Source organism: Pristiophorus japonicus, chromosome 6 (genome assembly GCF_044704955.1).
Source record: "Pristiophorus japonicus isolate sPriJap1 chromosome 6, sPriJap1.hap1, whole genome shotgun sequence".
NCBI lineage: Eukaryota > Metazoa > Chordata > Chondrichthyes > Pristiophoridae > Pristiophorus > Pristiophorus japonicus.
This window is the reverse complement of record NC_091982.1, coordinates 179,925,281-179,944,648: the sequence shown is the minus strand read 5'-3', so window position 1 is coordinate 179,944,648 and position 19,368 is coordinate 179,925,281. Positions and strand designations below refer to the sequence as shown.

At 43.8% G+C, this 19,368-nt stretch overlaps 1 protein-coding gene across 2 annotated transcripts in view; it reads left to right on the top strand.

The window, feature by feature from the left end:
* The window catches only part of LOC139265315 (chloride channel protein 2-like), a 684,518-nt gene that overhangs the window by 343,284 nt on the left and 321,866 nt on the right, over positions 1–19,368 (top strand). For both annotated transcript variants that reach the window (XM_070882282.1, XM_070882283.1), the window contains exon 4: positions 16,305–16,433. In XM_070882282.1, coding sequence (XP_070738383.1) covers positions 16,305–16,433 — 129 coding nt within the window. The remainder of the gene's footprint in view (positions 1–16,304; positions 16,434–19,368) is intronic.

Below are 19,368 nucleotides of genomic sequence, written 5' to 3'. Positions count from 1 at the left end.
ACTGTGATGCTCTTAAAATGTAATTAATTTATTTCAGGGGTAGTTAATTAAAAGACAAGGGTTGTCTGTGCTGGGGAATGGAACAAACACATGCTTTCAGTCTGCAACCAGCGATTGCATCAAACATTGACAATTCAGGTTTTGAACAAGTCAGATGTACTAAGCAGTGCTATATTAATGAGCTTCAGCCCTCAACCTCAGAAATGCATCAGTATTGGACAAGCATGACATTTCCATTTGTTGTTTTGCCTAACCTTTACGGCCACTGAGTGAGATTGACAAATTAGTTCTGAATTATGAATAATCTTGTGCTTTGAACTTTCCACTGGGACCAGATCCAGATTGCCCAAACTTAATTTAATTTACAAGCCATCCATAATTGTCATACTTTGTACATGAGTTTGAAAACTTTACTTAACTTCACTACAAAATGCACATTGGAAAAATGATGTACAGCTATTCCCTCCATCGACCCTGAAATATTAAACCTACTGTAGTAGAAACTAACAATCATGAATGGATGTTTCGTACCCTCACGGTTTGCCAGATGACATTTTACCCTGTATTCTGGACTGAAATTTCATCCCAGGTTCCAGAGATGGCAGGATAGTGTTATATGTCACATCATTGTTAAGTGAGTTTGATTAATTACTTTTGTTTTATATTTCTGGGCTGAATTTGAACCCAGGTGATACATTCAGAAGGATAATGGTCTAACCTACTGCTGCACTCGGGGCCCCTTTGCTGTCAATAGTTGCTAAACTTAACAATTCTTATTTCGATAGTTAGTTGTAAAGCTCGTGTCACAAAGCCAGAAACAGAAATTTTCCCACGTGTAAATGGAGACATTGGGAAGCTCCTTCAAAGAGCTGGGACAAATGGCCTCCATCTGTGCCCTATAATTCTATGAAGTAGGTGGAAGGAGGAGGGAGATGGAAGAATGTGGGACAAGCTGTAGTGGTACAGTGCACTTAAAAATCTCTTATTGTCTACACTCCACACCCTTCAGAACCAAACTTGGCTGATGTGTAGCCCAAAGTTCTGAAGATTATTTGAAGGGAACGATCTTACACGAACTATTTGCACAACAACTGTATTTTATAAATCAACCCAGCAGGATTGTGATAATTCCTTTATTTACTTTAAAACATTCCAGTCAATATTTGAGGTCTGCCTAGGCTCAAGCATTGCAGTGTGTCATCAGTCAAACTGTTTAACCCTTAAGTTGCCTTTTCGATTAGCTTTCCTGAATGTCAAGTAAGTTAGAATAACATTACTGAATTATGTCATCACAAAGCTTTCCAATGGTTATTTTGCTGAAAAAAAATATTTATTTTCCTCCTCATTCATTGGCTTCCTCCAACGTGGTCCTTGGATACATCTTAATGGGATGTCACAGACTAGTCTTCAATTCTTTCTGTTTTTCATGCAGTGTATTATTGCTGTAGCTCCCCGATAAGAAAAAAAAATGTTATCAAATAATTTTCAATTTCTGAACTGTCTCATTCTAGCCTGAGGAGCTTTGTTGCCATTTTTGCCTTGACTCAGTTTTAATATTGATTAAATATCCCTACAGGAGCATACTATTATTTTTGTTCATATGTCTGCACTAGGCTTCACATTTTGCATATCCTGTCATTAGGCTTTTGCTTAAAATCTTTCACTCAACGTACTCTCCTGCTGGAACAGAGGGAGGAATTTTTCGGAGGGTCAAAGGACGCTTTGGTGGTGGGTCGGGTGGGGAAAAAATGTTTTTCGACAGCGGGTCTGGACCCAGCTTTCAGGCCGCCGTAATGCGTCTCTCCCAAATGTCAGCTCTGTCGGTGCTGGGCGGTCCTGATACACAGTGCGGGGAAGATAATTGAGCCAATTATTGGCTTGTTTAGAAGCCCTTAACAGTGATATTTTACTCACCTTTTAACTTTACCAGGTTGCTCATGGATTTCATGCTGCTCCTGAGGCGGAGGTTGAATGGCCATTGAAGCAAATGATAGGTGACAGCATTAAAACTTGTATAAAACCTCACTATTTATGCCTGCACACTTTCCAAACCCAGAGACTCTTTGGCTTATCCCCTTGGAAGACAGATTGTGCTTTATGCTGGCTGCAAGTTTTTGTAGCAAACTCTCCAGCCAGGCTCACCTCATTGCAGCAACCTCTCTCACCTCTGACAAAGTGCTGCTGTCATCTCACCTTCAACTGGTATCTACTCCATCAAGATGGGAACCATTTACACTCTGTCACCTTGGTCCTCAGTCCCCCACACCAGCAGCACCAGCAACAACACCAACCTTCTATGCAATCACCTGATGCTGCACAGGGCATCAGCACCCGAGCGCATTGCTGCCCAGGATGCCAGGGATGGCCTCACCATGGCCAGATTTACTTCACTTGACGCTGTACCCCCTGGCGCATGCACCACTCCACACCAACATATAAAGCAACCCTACAATGTCCAAGCCATTCCTTTCACACTCATTACCGTTAGGGCGGGGGGGAGGGGGCGGGGCGGGGCGTGGGGGGTCGGGAGTGTGGGGGTGGGTGTATTGTTATGTCTCTCTCTCCACTGCAACTCAATAAGCCACTCCAAAGGTGCACACTGATCTGTCCAAAAACGCAAAGTGTTGAAATGTTTGACACTACATTAACAGAAACTTTACATGAACATTACACCCGTGCTTACCATTGTGTGCTATTAGTTGGCATGATTGATTAAGATGAGGGTGAGTGTGAGGGGTGGATAGTGAGATGGGAAAGTGATAATGTAGATAGAGAGGGATGTGTGGAGGTGCAAGCTAAGTTGGTGTGAGTAAGGATGTGCAGGAGTAGGGTAGGGAAGGAGATGTGGTGAGTGGCACAGCAGGATGAGATTGAGTGTGGCTTTGCAGTAACGTGTCCTAATTTAATAAGATCATTGAAAGGTTTGCGCCACTGCAGCCAGGTCCTCCTGACAATATCCCTGCTTGTGCCCTCCTGTGTAATGTGCAACCAGGCTGTGTTGGTCTCTGGGGGAGGTCTGTTCTGCCCATGGGAAGGGAAGAGAATCTCCCTGTGTTCTGTGAGCATATGGAGGGAGTAATGGAAGAGTCTAGGTGCAGCCCTGCACCTCTGTGCTGTGATTGTCAGTGTTTGCAGCACCTCAATTCTGTAGAACACTGACAGCAAATTTGCGCATGGTCCCTTTAAGGAAACCGGCTGATGACGTGTCATAAAATAACATTATCTGACCGGTTTTCCTCAGTTGGCTGGGAAACATGCTGGGCGGGTTTAATAGGCCCAATCAAGGTAAAATCATTTTGGACAGCAGGCTGGAGCCAGCAGCGAGGTCGGGACCTAGCACCGGCGTCACCTGCCGAGGGAGGGGAAATTGCGGTCTTAGTCTTTGGAAAAAGCTCTGCAGTTCAAGTGATAGGGAAATTCTTCCAGAACAGAAAATATAGTTGGTCTTGAGATTGATTCATTTCAAGCGCACCAATTGCAGTTTGCTTTGTATTATCCCATATAAACAGGAGGAAGCAGTGAGCTTTTCTGTGACTTATCAGTGTTGTTTTCCACCTCTTGCCCTCTTGGAATCAGCAGGCACCAAATGGACCAATTTAAGTTTAATTGGTAATGCATGTCAAACTTTGGGTGCTCTATTTGCACGGTGTTATTCAGGGGTCCTTATAGCACTTCTGGTCACTAAATTTGGTTCCGTAGGGCCCGTTGTTTGGTCATGATGTTTTGGTTCCACTTGACGCCGAATGCCATTAGTGTGGACGCAAGGAGCGTGCGTCAGAAGTGTGCAAAGTAGGCAGAGTGGCCAGCGCTGCTATCTTGGAGTTGAACACTCCAGCTAACCGCCTCCCTGAAGCTCGCACTGCTGAACACAAATTCGGGAACAGGAAGAACACCCCACCAGTGCCAGTTATTTGATGATTGATTTCTACTGGCTGTTGCTGCGCTTGTAGAAGTGATTGGTGGTTTGTACAGTTAGTTCAAGCTGCTAAAGTCTACAGGGAGTGGTGTGGCAGGTGCTGCAGACTCGGCTTCGGACTGCACCATCTCAGTATAAGCGGCAGCAGTCTGGGCTGGCTGACAGGCAACAGCAAGGACACTGGCGGAGTGGCAGTGGTGGGAGGACGAATGCTGTCACCCTGAGAGCAGACAGAAGGTTGGTGCTCCACGGAGCCACTGCCACACCCCGGGGCAGCGCCTCAACAATCCTAATTGGAGGACAGATTGCTGCACTGCTGTAACACCCTACAAGCCCCTTTGAATATTGGTAAACACGGCCACAATGGCAGCAGTTTGAGCTTGCATGACAGAAGTCTGAGGTTCCACTGCAGCACCCAGATGTTATGTAGCTTCTGTTTGTGCTGCAATGGAAGCGGAGACATTAACCATCAGACGCTGCATCCTGGTTTGGTCCGCAGGTGTGCTAATGGAGTTGGCCATCACTTCCTAGCTTTGTGCAAAGCCCTGTGCCAAGTTGGTGCTGGACTCCTCCATGCTCTTTGCACGCAGGCTCTGTGGCAGGCCTGCGAATACGCCAAGCATTTCATTGTGCACCCATCAGTCTTCTTCTGTAGGCTGCTCGATCAAAGACCTCATCTGAGTGCTCTGTAGCAGAATTAGTGCGCGGCCTCGCCCTCTGGGAGCTGGCACCTGCACTTCCGTTGACTGCAGATCCTGTTTCGAAGCTATCCTCTAAAGTGTCACTCTCTGAGCTGGTGGCTGTGAGTGTGAAGTCGAGTGACTGTGCTGTGTCCTCAGCACTACAAACTTCTTCCTCTTCCAGTTCTTGCTCGTTCACCACTGCCTAGCCAAGTTGCGTTCTTGGGTATCTGAAAGGAGAAAGGCACAAGGGTAGGGTTGTGGTGAGGGGAGATGCAAGAGGTGCATGCTTATACCATGTGCAGCTTGTAAGTCAGAAGAGATTGTGGGATGAGGGGGATGTGGGATGCGAGAAGGAAGATTAGGTAAGCAGGATACCGTCATCTGCGATTGTTTCAACCTCACTGCTGGCCACGGCCTCAGCAATGGCCGCTCCAATGATGGTGACCACCGTCTCCTCCATCAGGATAAGGTCATGCAGCCATGCCTGTTCCCCACCAGTTAGTTCCCGCTGCCATTGTGCCAACTTGTCCTGCAAGAGAGAAGGAAGTCAGTGAGTGTGGTGCAATGTGGGTGATGTGCCTGTCATGATTGAATAGCTGACAATGTGTGCAAGCTGTGAGATGTGAGTGTGAGACTTGCAGCAGTGCCAAGTATGTGAGGATGAGATGGAGCATGTGAATGTGGGGTATAAGTCTTGATTGATAGAGATTGTTGGTAGGTGAGTGATAGGGGTGTGGTGCAGGCTAGATTTAAGTGGTACTAACCTCGCACGAACTCGGGCTCCCTGTTGAGGCGCTCAACCACTCAATAGCACATTTAGCGCTTCCTCAATGCTGCAATCATTTAAGCTAGCAGGCAGCACGAAGTTTACGTGTTGCCTGCATCAGAAGCAACGAGTGTGGGATAATCATGGATCGTGAGCCCCACATTCATGTTCGGGAGTGATTGAATTTAGCCCCCTTTGTGTTACAATTCTTTTTACCCTATGCTGATGCTTTTAATTTTAATACATCAGTTTGACAGATCTTTATTTCTCATCTGATATTGGTTATCAACATCTACCATTATAGATGGCATCATTTCTTTCAATAGTTGCTTTGAAATTCAGTCTATTTTATTTTGTGAGGAAGCAGTTGCTGCTGTTTGGTGATATGGTGAATCTCATTATTCAGGATATGAAGAGTTATATCTAATAATATGATTATTATCAACTTCTCGATGGTTGTTACAAATCAGTGAGCAATTTCTTGGTGTCTTTTGTTTTATTGATGATATAGTCCTTTTAACCTATATCTCTTGTTTTTATAATTTGGATAGAAAGCAGGACCTCAAAGTGCTGTCTACACAATTAGGCTTTACAAAGCACCCTTGTTCTTTTATCTGCTAATTTTCAAGCCCGCTTCACCAGGCCCCCATAATAAATTGAATAGACAAGGCTTTGTCACTTTTAGATTCAGATGTTGATTAGGTTTCTAGCAGCTGACCATAACTTGCATAGCTGAAACTGACTGCTTTTTATAAATTATTTGAGCAGTTATGGTGTAATTTGATATAGCATTTGTTAACTTGATCATTATACGTAAAAGGTGATTAATCTTCAGCAATTCCAGGGGCTCAATTTTCCCCAATGCTGTTTTTTGGCGTATTGCCAGAGTTACGTCCGATTATTTTTGTCCCCAACTACTCCAAAAAAATAAGTAGCAAGTTTCTCCGTTCTATTTTTTTAAATTGGCGCCACGCAGCCTGTCCTGTAGCTTCCGGGGGGGGGTGGAGCCTTATGTCTGCACCGAAAAAACAATGCCTCCCTTCTGCGCATGCGCCAAAAAAAAGGACTTTTTGACGTGATTGCTACAGGCGCGCATGCCCGATACAGCTCCGCGTCTGCATTCGGCCATTTTTAAAGAGCCAGTTGTGTGTGAGAACTTTAATTCTCATTGGAAAAATCAGAGTTGCAATACAAGGTGCAACGTGGCTCAAGGAACAAGAATTTCTCATAGGATGAAGTGGAAGCACTGTTTACTGTAATTCAGATCAGATGGCACGAGCTGGACACCAGCAGAGGTCGCATAAAAGTTTCACCAAAAGAAATTAAGAAACGCTGGAACCAATTTGCAGAAGATTACTGTGCAATGGTGACCACCCCGAGGTCTGGAGGCCTGTGCAAAAAGAAGTGGCAGGACCTTGGTCAAGTGGTCAGTGTAAGTAATATTTTCATTTATTCAATGGAATTGCAATTGTAAAAGTGACCAGCTGTGTATGTCCCACCCAGCAGAAAGACACCCTCTCTAAAAAGTTATATTTTCATCTTTGCAGAGGGAGGTGGCACACAACAAATGGGAAAGAACTCGAATAGGGGGAGGCTCGGCAAATCTGCACCCACTGACACACTTGGAAGAAGAGTTGCTGCTTTGATGGATCCTGCCTGGAGAAAATCAATCACCACTGCACAAGCTGGGCCCTCACGCGAGGGAGAGGGTAAGTCCTGCAAATTCCACAGTCTGGCTTTGCTAAATGTTAAGCACTGTGCGGGCTAGCCATACTTTGGTTCATGGGGATGTCTCCGTCAGCTACGCTTCGGTTGATGCAATGTGCTCTCATTCATTGTGGTCTTTCAAATGAGCCTGCTGCCTGTGCTGTGTGAGCCTACTCATACCACCCACCCTGCCCCCTCCTCTGCTGCTAACCATTTGTCTGTTCTGTTATATTTTGCAGAACTTGAGGCCAACCCTGACGAGGCTGAAGAAGATTCAGACGTGGACGAGCCTGAAGAGGAGAACATCTTCCAATCCTACCTTCCAGACCAAGAGCATGGGGGGGAGGGGGAGGGGGAGGGGATGGATGAAGCCCCTACTCTTATACTCACTTTGGAGGAGGTGCCACCCATTGAGGTGCCAGCCCCTTTCCTGAATGGTACGAGTGTTGCTGGGACATTCCCTGGTTTCCCACCATCCGAGGCTGAGGGTCCCACTGGGGTACAGTGAGGCATATCCAGGGCCCCACCATCCGAGGCTGAGGGTCCCACTGGGGTACAGTGAGGCATATCCAGGGCCCCACCATCCGAGGCTGAGGGTCCCACTGGGGTACAGTGAGGCATATCCAGGGCCCCACCATCCGAGGCTGAGGGTCCCACTGGGGTACAGTGAGGCATATCCAGGGCCCCACCATCCGAGGCTGTGGGTCCCACTGGGGTACAGTGAGGCATATCCAGGGCCCCACCATCCGAGGCTGCGGGTCCCAGTGGGATGCAGCAAGGCACACTCAGGGCCCCTCCATCCGAGGCTATGGGTCCCAGTGGTATACAGCGAGACACACCCAGGGTGAGGAGGGGAAGGAGAGCTTGACAGTGCTCTCTTGAGGTGCAGAATCTAACAGATGTGGTTCAGATGATGGCTCCTGGACACACTGAGGTATTGGGACTGTCGGGAGAAATAATAACACACTCACGAGAAATGGGAATGCTGTCCGGGAACATGAGGGAGAGAATGTCAGAGGTAGTTGACACACTGTCAGGGCACACGAGGGAGGGAATGTCGGAGTTAGCTGTTGAAATAAGGGAACACGCCCAGACCCCGTGCCCATTGACAGAATCAACTGCCACTCCCTTCCAATCCCAGACCAGCCTCTGAAGAGGCCCAAACCAGGCCTTCCACATTATCGGCTGTCACCCCCCACCTCCCCATCAAGAAGTGCACATTACCAGAGATGTTTGAAAGAATAAGCTTTGTACCAACCCAAGAAACACTGCACCACCGCCTGCGGGCAAGGGTGGATTCAACAAGACCAAGCGCAGCGGGCGGTCTTAGAATAAACTAGAGGAGAGATGGGTGCAGCCTTTCTTTGCTGCTGCTGCTGTTATTATTGTTGTTACTGTTGTAACTGTTCTCAAATTAAAAGTTTTTTGTAAGTTATGTAAATTTACAATTTAAAAAATTTGTAAGTGATCTTAACTGAAAACTTTAAAGTTTGATACAAGAATATTTTTATTAAAGTTAAATTAAATACAAATAAATGTTAAACTTTTGAATAAAATATATTTTAAATTATAACTGAATCATTTCCATTATTTTTTCCATTACTAACACAACTTTTTGAAGTAAAGAAGAATCATTTTCATTATTTGTTCCATTAACACAACACAACATTATGGAACAGGTCTAAACAGTAAACACGGTCCATTTGGAATAGTTGCCGCTGAGCCTTCAGGCAGCAAATCTTTCACAGATAAGCTGCTGGCATTCGTTTAAGGGGCACGATGGCCCACCCTCCTCTGCCGTCGTGCTCTAGGTTCAGGTAGTTGCATGGCTTCCTTGTGCTCCTCCACCTCCTCCTCGTCATCTGTATCTTCCTCCTCATCATCAGCCACTCTCACCTTAGGTGGGTCTTCTACTACCAGCTGCTGCTGCCTCATGATGGCTAAGTTATGCAGCATGCAGCACACAACAGTGAACTGACTGACAATCTCAGTGGAGTATTGCAAGTAGCCTCCGGGAATGGTCTAGGTATCAAACGTTGTTTCAAGATGCCAATGGTCCTCCCTATTATGCTGCGCGTTGCAATGTGCGACATGTTGTATTTCCGATCAGCTTCCGTCCGGGTTACGCGTAGGGGCATCATGAGCCAGCTGGCGAGGCCATACCCTTTGTCTCCCAGTAGCCAAATCTGCCCTTCTGGCTGCTGCTGAAACAAGGCAGATATAGTGCTGTCACGTAGGATGAACGCATCACGGGTGCTCCCAGGGTATCTTGCATCAAATGACATGATGCGATGAATGTCGTCACACACGAGTTGCACATTAACGGAGTGGAAGCCTGTACATCTCAGAATCCTTCAAAGATGCTCGCAAGGCAATGTGGGCACAATCAATGCAGCCCTGTAGCTTTGGGAAGCCAGCAATCCTGGAGTAGCCCACAATCCTTTCAGGCATGGGGAACTTTATGTAGTCATTCCTCTGGGCATATAGTGCAGCAGTCACGTGCCGAATGCAGATATGAGTTGCATGTTGAGAAGTGGCGCATACATCCCCAGTTGTGGCCTGGAACGATCCGGAGGCATAGAATGAAAGTGCAGCTGTAACCTTCACTTCAACTGACAAAGCAGTCCTCCTGACGCTTCTAGGTTTCAGGTCTGCTTTTACTAACTCACAGATCTTGGTTACAACTTCTTTGTGGAAACACAGCCTTCTGACACAGCCTGCATCACTCGGGTGCAGTTATGAACGCCTGTCCATCATCCTATGTGTTCTGAGGTTCCTCATGCGATGACATTGAATCAGTTGTCTCTTCCGCCACATCATCATGCAGAAGGCTTGCACGACGTATGGCATTATCCGTATTTCCCCCATAATTAAATTGTACCTTTGCAAGAAGCTCAAAACGGCAGGCAGGACAAGCTTCTTTGTTGTCTCTCTCCCCAAGATCGATGTCCTGGTATGGACCATACCCAGATCTGAGCATGCGCAATGGGCTTGCTTAGATCAGGAAACACACTGCCGCCCCCCCCCCCCCCCCCCCACCTCTCCGGGCTTCATTTGATGCAGCTTGCTGCATAGTGTAAGGCTTCTCATCCCTTCAGTTCGACTTCCACAACCCGCCCTCACCCCACCCCAACCCTGGCTTCTTTTGATATATAGTGGCATAGTATAAGGGTTCTCGTCCCTTCAGGTCAGCTTCCACACACCCCTGAGATTCTTTTGAATCTGAGCCCCTGAGTCCGGGCGAGGGACTGATTCTGCTGGCCAACGCTCTGACCCTCGAGCCCGGTTTGGAGACGTTCGATGGTGGCATGGCACTTAAAAAAAAAAAAAATCCAAACTTAAAGAATTGCATGAAAGTTCCGTTTTCTGAGTGTTCAGTTGGAAACATTTAAGCTTGATGATGCGTATTTATGTGTTCCTGAATCCCTCCAAAACAATGGTGTCTTTCAGCGCCGATTTTTTGATGTGCGTTGGTTTTTCTTAAGTGCTGAGGTTTTTTGGGAGTGGTCACGTATGCCGTCCTAGGAGAAATGTAAGTTGGCCAAACTTGCATAAATGTGAAAAACTGGCGCAAGCATCAGGTTACAAAAAACAATCTATGACACAAAAAAAAATCTAACCTAAAAAAATCGTAACGAACTGAGTTACGCTGGCACAGAAACTTTGAGGAAACTTGGATTTTTAAATTTGGGCCAAAAAAAGCGGCGAGTGCCAAAAAGACTGCGCAAATCATTGGGGAAAATTGAGCCCCAGGTTTTGTTTTGAGAGTCTGTTATGTGAATTAAAGAATGTGTAGGTAAAGCTGAAACAAATCTGACACTATGGGGTTAACTTCACGACAAGATGTTGATGTCCTAACCTGCTGGCACACCTAATCTGATGACCAGCTATTGATAAGAAAAAGATTTATCAGACAAACAACCTTTCTCTGTCTATGTTCAGATTGACACTCGTGGGCATGTGGACACAAGTCTTGGGGACAATATGGTAATAATATATACGTTGTTGACGTTTAATGAAGTGTGGATGTGAAGAATCTTCCAAAGTATAATTGGTTGGACAATTACATTTTAAGTCTATGTTTCTGCAAGTTTTAATTGCCAACCTAATCTTAACGGAGTGATTAGTCAGACTGGCTGAACTCATGCTGGTGTGAAGAATGCTCGAAATATGAAGATTCATTTTGAGGTTTGAATAAGGGAAGGAGAAGCAGATGTATGTAATGTAGAGTGAGGTCTAATCCAGTAGTTAACTCAGAAATATAAATTAGTAGAAGCATAAGGAATATAGCGTGACAGTTTAAGTATGTGCAAGGATACCTACAAGTTAGGAACAACGTGAGCCAGGATAGAAGATTACAGAACCCTTCATTCTGTTGCATTCTGTGTATAGGCCAGCTTCTGACTGGATCTTTTATTCCTCCTTATAATTATCTTCCCGTTCTGACCGAGAGTCATTTAGCCCTGAAACACTAACCCTATTTTCCTCCCTCCTCAGATGCTGCCTAATCTGCTGAGTGCTCCCAACATTTTCTGTTTGTATTTCAGATTTCCAGCATCGATAATATTTTTCTTTTTCTTTTCTTTTTATTTGAGCTGATTTATGTCAGAAAGCTCAAAAATCACACATACAACCTTAGATGTAAACATAAATCTCCATCCATTTTTGCTATAAATCTTAAAATACTTTTTTTTGATAAAACTTGTTACATATAGCCACATAGCTTTGGCAAATCAGTTATTTGGAGCTGATCAAGTTAATATTGTACTTAGAGAATGAGTGAAAACAATTTTCTCTTAGATCATGGAGGTAGTGACTCTCATCAAAATGTATTTTTTTTTTAAATGTATGTTAAGCTCAGATCATAAGATAAATATGGAGGGAGACAGACATTCAGCCTGTCTAAGCTCATCTGTTTGGAAAAAGCTACACCGAATCACAAGATAAATACAAAAGATCACAGGATGCCATATTGAGACATGTCTGGTTGTAATAAAATGAGCATGAACGTTGTGATGCCATGTAACCATTATTTAGATTCTCTCTGTTTGACAGTGATGTGCTGTATAAAAAGTACGTTTAATGAACTACAGCATTTGCAGGATTGAAATCTTATACTGCAGTCGTCTATTTTCTTGGGCGAGATCATTTACCCATATCTCTCCAGTTTTACATAAGTTGGATTGATGGGTGTTGGCTTCAAATGGAAAGATTCTTTTCTAATTAACCCAATTTGTATATACAAATTGTGTCCAATTATTGCACCTGCTATCTGCAATAGTATATTATGTCCTTCAGATTTCATAAAGGAGCAGCAGTATTTTTGGTACAAAGTATTCATTACATCATTTAAAAAACGCATATCTCTTGCAAAGCAGGTGATCATTTCTTGCATTAGTTAAGTAATGCCATTTGAGAATACTTGGTTCGTGCTCCAATGAAACCTTTTTTTCCTCTCTTTCCCCCCCCCCCCTTCTGTTAAGGAAATGTGACAGAATTATAGCTGTTGTTGCCTTGTTCCTCTCTGAGATATTGCTCTGTAAACATGAAATTCGAGACACTTTTACGTTTCAGTTATAGAATCATAGAATCATCCAGCACAGAAGGGGAGCCATTCAGCTCATCCTGTCTGTGCTAGCTCTTTGAAAGGGCTATCCAATTTGTCCCACTCCCCAGCTTTCTCCCCATAACCCTGCAAATTAGTTATCTTCAAATACATGTCCAATTGCCTTTTGAGAGTTCCTATGGAATCTGATTCCACCAGCCTTTCAGGTAGTGCGATCCAGATCATAACAAACCTCTGTGTGAAATTATTTCTCCTCCGTTCACTTCTCGTTCTTTTGCCATAATGATTTTAAATCGATGACTTCTGGTTAGAGTGCCAGAGGAAACAGTTTTTCCTTACTTGCTCTATCAAAAAACCTCATAATTTTGAATACCTCTATTAGGTCTCCCCATAACCTTCTCTGCTCTAAGGAGAAGAATTCCAATTTCTCCACATAACTGAAGTCCCTTGTATTTGATATCATCCCGGTAAACCTCCTCTGTACCCTCTCCAAGGCCTTGACATTCTTCCTAAAGTATGGTACCCAGAATTGTACGTAATACTCCAGCTGAAGCCTAGCCAGTGATTTATAAAGATTTAGCATGACTTGTTTTTGTGTTCAGTGCCCCTATTTACAAAGCTAGTTATCCCATATGCTTTCTTAACTGCCTTATCAACTTCCTCTGGCACTTTCAAGAATTTGTGAAATGTACTACCAAGGCCCGTCTGCTCTTGCACCCCCATCAAAATAGTACCATTTAGATTACACTGCCTCTCCATGTTGTTTCTTCCAAAATGCATCACTTCATACTTATCCGCATTAAATTGCATCTGCCATTTGTCTACCCATCTCACCAGTCTATGTCCTGCTGAAGTCTGCTACTATCCTGCTCACTATTTACTACATTGGTAAGTTTTGTACCATCTGCAAACTTAAAAATTGTACTCCCTCTACTCAAGTCCAGGTAGGTCATTTATATATAACAAGAAAAGCAATTGTCCTAATACTGACCCCTGGGGAGCCCTACTGTATACTTCTCTCCAGTCAGAAAAACATCTGTTCACCACTACTCTCTGCCTCCTATTCCTTAGCCAATTATGTACCCAGGTTACCACCGTCTATTTAAAACCACCTGATTCTATTTTCCGAAGAAGTCTGTTATGTGGTACTTTATCAAATGCTTTTGAAGTCCATATGCACTATCCATTGCACGACAGAGCCGATCATGTATCTTAAAAGGATTGTTTGTTCTAGGTGAGGCTTGAACTCTCAACCTTGGCATTTCCCCAGCCTGTATTTTCATGTGAGGACCACGCACTGACCTCTTGCAGTTTTAGAGCCGCGCACCAGAACCGGTCACTTTAACCAACTGTCCCACTCTGCTGGAAACAGTCTTAAGATGAGAGGCACTTGTCAGAAAAATTAGAATCTAATAATTTAAGTAATGAACAAAGTACCTTATCTGGCTGCAGTGCATAAATCAGTGACTCATCCACTACAGCAGAATGGACTCTCTAACTCATACATGCCAACTATCAGTTTTTCAAGTTGACAGTAGCACTTCAATCCATGCGTCAGCCTTTCAGCATTCACCGGAAAAATTAGCTTTTTTTTCCATTGGGATTGGAGGTCATCAGCCAAAGAAATCAGTTGGAGGGCAAGACTGGAAGCTATTGAAACCAATCATAGCCACTTTTTATTCTAGTTAGGTTAATGCTTCTGTTAACATATGAAAAAGAGGATTGTCATGTGAGAGCATTAAACATCTATGGTTATCACCAATGTGTTTTAAACACAAAAAACATTTGAAATGCACAGCAGATCAGCATCCAGCATCTAAAAGAGGAAAAGACAAATTCATGTTTGGATGTGACCTTTTATCAATACTCAATTCTAAGCTTTTGTTTGAATGATTTCAACTCATCATTGTCCCTCTTGAAGCTATTTCAAATATATGCCGCCATAATTTACCATAGCAGGGTCTCGAACAATATCTGCTGCTGGCTAGACTTGCCCTTGCACATTTAATTTTTAATTTTTTGCCCAGTAAGTTGCTGAAAGTGCGAGCGAGGGAAATCAGACATCTGGGGCCTGAAAGAACAGGGAAAGCAACTGTGCATCTCCTTCACCAATCAGACTGAAGGATTGTGAAATTAACAATGCAAGGACTGAGAAGGAAATGTAAATTAGAGTGGGTGAATTCAATGCCAAATCAAGTTTAGAAAGAGAAATAAAGAGTGGGAAAGAAAGATTGGATGAAAAGAGAGAAAAAAAGGAGACAGAAAGGAGAAGTAAAAATAAATTAAATTTTCTTAATTTTACATTTTTTAAATTGCCAACAACAATTAACACCTGAAGAAATGAGACTCCACACTTTTCAGTTAATTTTCAGTGCCAAAAAGATTGTTTGGCAGTAATTCGGCAGTAACAACTTATCGGGTTGTTAAAAGGGTACTGAGATTGAAATGGACATGAGTTTACTTTCTGGGGCAAGTTTAGTTCATATCTACCATGCAAATACAGCAACTTCATGCTATTCAATGCACTTCAATGGTGAGGCAGGCAGCAAGATGCCGATTTCACAAGCTAAATGCGGAGTGGTGCAACCCGTACAGAATCTTTAGATTTTTTTTTAGTTTAATGGCGCATCTGCCCCTAGCCTAAGTTGCTGCACCATTTGTGCATAGATAACAGCAAGGGCCATCAGCCTCACTGTTATTTTGACAGCTAATCATGTCCTATAGTGTTTGTTAACTGTTAAATCAGCATAACTTCTATCCAGGTAATCTAGCCCACTATGGGTGCCGGACAGGGATAGATTACTGCTGAATGTAAATTGCACTGGTAGTAGGGATTATTGTAGGTGTGTGTTTTAAAAGGTTTCAATTCATAAATTAACATGATGTCTAGGGTTAGATTCCCAATAAAAATGAAACAGACACGGTAAAGTTATATTGGTGTTCCTGCATCTACTTTTAGTTTCATAGTTAAAATATCTGTAACCTCGCCATGATAAAGGAAGCTTGTCTTTCAAAAGCAAGAAATAAATCACACTGCAGTCAAAATGAAATGGTCCTCCAAAACAGATATAAACTTAGTCTTTAAAACATTTCAATCTGTACAACTTGAAATAATCTAATTCAATTGAGACTTATATACACATCATAATTGTATTGTTGGTAACATCAAATGAAGTGTCAAAAATGACATTCTGTGGGAGTGGGAGGGATGCATGTCCCAGACTGCACCAGCAAAATCGAGAGACAGGTTGATCAATACCTGGAAAACCATGATAATGGGGTATTCGAGGTACTGTGGGCTTTCATATAGCATAGACAAATTTAGACGCGTTAAAACAGGCTTTAATATTCATTTAAAGCAGTTAATCAATGTCATTACACTATTCATTTGAAACGTGAGCTTAAGTTTATGTTGAGAATGAAATGATTGTTCAATTAGTACAGTGAAAATGAGACTGCTTACATAAGTTGTTGCTGACAATTTCTTTGAGCATGCCAAACAGGGCAGCAAAAATGGCCTTATTAATGTGCATTTTTTAATCAAATTGTCACAAATTAGTGATGCGGTATATCACAGCATACTAAACAAGTAAGATTTAAAGATATATGCTCTTGGAACTCCCTGGACTTCAGTTTGACATTAATTATAATTGCTTGTTTCCACAGCTCAGAAATGGATGTACGGTGGCTTGGAGCACAATGTCTTTCTGCAATACTTGGCCTGGGTCACTTACCCTGTTGTTCTTATAACCTTCTCAGCAGGATTTGTTCAGATCATTGCTCCTCAGGCTGTAGGTATGTGCCACTTTTCATATCACGAAAGATCTAAAAGGTGTTGATGTTTATGCTGCAATGATTAAAAGTAACACAGCATTGATCATTTCTATGTTATGACTCTTCTATAAATCATTTATACCTTTTCCTTTCATCAACATAATTTTGTCATTGCCCTTGAAGGTGGCCTTTAGTTAATGGATGCTTGTTTCAGTGATCTGAACTGCAAAGTGCCGATGAAGTGTCTGACATAATTGTTAATACCGTACTTTATACATTATCTTAAAATAACTTAAAATACCAAGAATCTCGTCCTGTAATGAAAAATGGGGGGACTGGTGAATGGATCGTACACTACATTAACCCAGACGGGTGATGCTGGCCAAGCCTCTGCTTTGCTCCTGTTTCTGACCATCTCAAACAGGGCTAAAATTCACATTATCCCTAGGTTACCAATGATTACTGCGAAATTAATAATAGTTGGCAGCTCAGTTGTCTACCCGTGTACATGCTTTTGACCATATGGGGGAATATTCCCTCTCTTTTTGTAAGTGTACTCACATTTACCATTTTACTCTGAATAACAAATAATGGCAGTCTTACTCTATGGAGATCTTCATTGTGAAGGTTAGTTGTAATTGTCATTAACCTGGCATTCTCACTCATTAGGAGTAGTGCTCACTCTGTTGGTTTGATATTGGCCTGAATTTTGCTGTACTAATAACGGCAAGGCTGTCGGTGCTTGCCGTTATTCTGGGTAAAACTGACCGTAACTTCTGGTGTCTGCACATGCACAGTTAAACGCGGAAATCCGAAAGTTGCTGTCAATGATACCCTACTCCTCCAAAGGCTGCACCACTGCAGTCTTTGCCGATGGAACCTGCATAGATATCACTAATATAGGCTAATTACCCACAATTCTCGTGCTAAAAGCAGATGAAAAAGTTAGGGCTTGTTCAATCTGGAGTAACTGAGTTTTTAACAGCATAATAAGGGATAATTGCTGCTGAACATCCTCTTCTGTCCCTCAAAAAATACTTTTACAAGTATGGAGTCTCATTTCCTCGGAAGACAATTAATATTACAGATTATTTTTTTAAAATTTTGTCGGGTTTTTTTGTGCCTCTACCTTAATCCCGTGTGTATGTTCTAACGTTTATTTTGCTTCATGCATAATAATTTAAATGTAATTTATCTTTCCTGTTTATTACTTCCTGGTTTGCAGTCTGCTGCTACAATTTTGCCAGCACTCAGCAGATGGGATGGGTGGCGGGTCAGCTGTGAAATTTAAAATGATTGTCAACGGGTCAGGAACCCACTGTCAAAACGCACACACCTGCATTTTATGATGTCAGGTCTGCTAGTGCTGAGCAGACCTGAGAAACAGCGGCAAGGACCCAATTCGAATCATTAGTGGCTTGTTTACAGCCAATTAACAATGCTTCTTTCCCAGTTTTTTGAATTTGGTAGGTTGCCCACTAGTTTCTCGCTGTGCCTAGACTTCGTCTGTGAAGCTGAGGCGGTAGGTCACTTGCCATTGAATCAGCTGATGAATTGGCGTGTCCAAGATTGCCCCTTTCTATAAGGCCTGTGACTGCCTGAAAGCGACGGCCATAGGTCAGTGCGGGCTGGCTGCCAACTCTCCACGGAGGGCCCGTCATTTTAAAAATTGCCCTTTCTCCGTTTTGGTGCGATGTAGGGGACCACGCTGCCCGATTCCCCGCCGCAGCGTGCACAGGCCGAACCCTTACCGACTGTCGGCGACCCCTTCCTGAAATTGCCCCTTGGGAAATTTCCTCTCTCCGGGATTGGTCCGCGGGAGCGGCGTCGCCGCTGGTCGGAGCCACTGACATCTTTTTGTCTCGGTGTCAATTCTGTGGCTTGGCGGCATGGCCGCCCTTAAAGGGGAGATGGCGCTGTCAGCAACTCCATGTTTTTTTAAGCATATGGAGGGAGTCAAGCATGAGCCTGGGTGCAGTGGTGCACCTCTGTGCAGCACTTGTCAGTGTTTGCAGTATCATTGAGATACTTGGACACCCGATAACTAGAATACTCTGCTGACAAGCCCGCGAAGTCTCTGGGCAACTGGATGCGAGGTGATCGCTGTTCTTAGAAGAATCCAGGCCAATATAACCCATTTACATGCATGTAACTATGAAAAGTAAACATAGCTCCCTTTGTTTAAATGTTTTTTTTTAAATCTCTGAATAATCGTCCATCATAACTATTGACTTCCTAACACAGATGAGACTGCATACAGGGAGGTTAAAGTAACAGTGACCTCAGTCTTTATTAAGACACTCCAGAGTGAGTAACAGGCCTTAGGGGCCGGCTTATATATACAGTGCCTCCAAGGGATGCTGGGATCCATTGGGCCTTCAGGGTATGTGCTCCTTGGTGGCGGAATATGGGAGTGCATGCTTTACAGATACACAGCATTACTCCCCCTCGCAAAGTCAAAGTGAAAATTATTTACAAGGTGAGGCAGTCGGGAGCCTTTCTTCCCCTGGTGGACTGCCTCGGTCCAAATGTCTGTTCTGGTGTGTTGGCTGTGCCCTCGCTGGGCTGGCGTGTTGTTGGCCCTGCAGGGCTGCTGGGTGAGCCTGGCCTTGCTGGGCTGTTGGGCATGATGGGTTCAATTTCCTGATCCGGGGTGGTGTCGTTGATCCTTTGGGTGTGTGTTGTGGGCTCGAAAAAGGTCGTGTCTGCTGTGGGTTGTTAAGGACAGTCTGTGAACCGCAGTCTCGTTTGGTCCAGGTGCTTTCTGCAAATTTGCCCATTGTCTAGTTTGACTGCAAACACCCTTACTCCCTATTTTAGCTATCACCGTGCCCGCGATCCACTTGGGACCATGTCCATAGTTTAGCACATACACAGGGTCATTCGGATCAATTTCCAGTGACGCAGCCATTGTTTACATTTTGTTGCTGCCGCCTGCTCTCTATCTGATCATGCA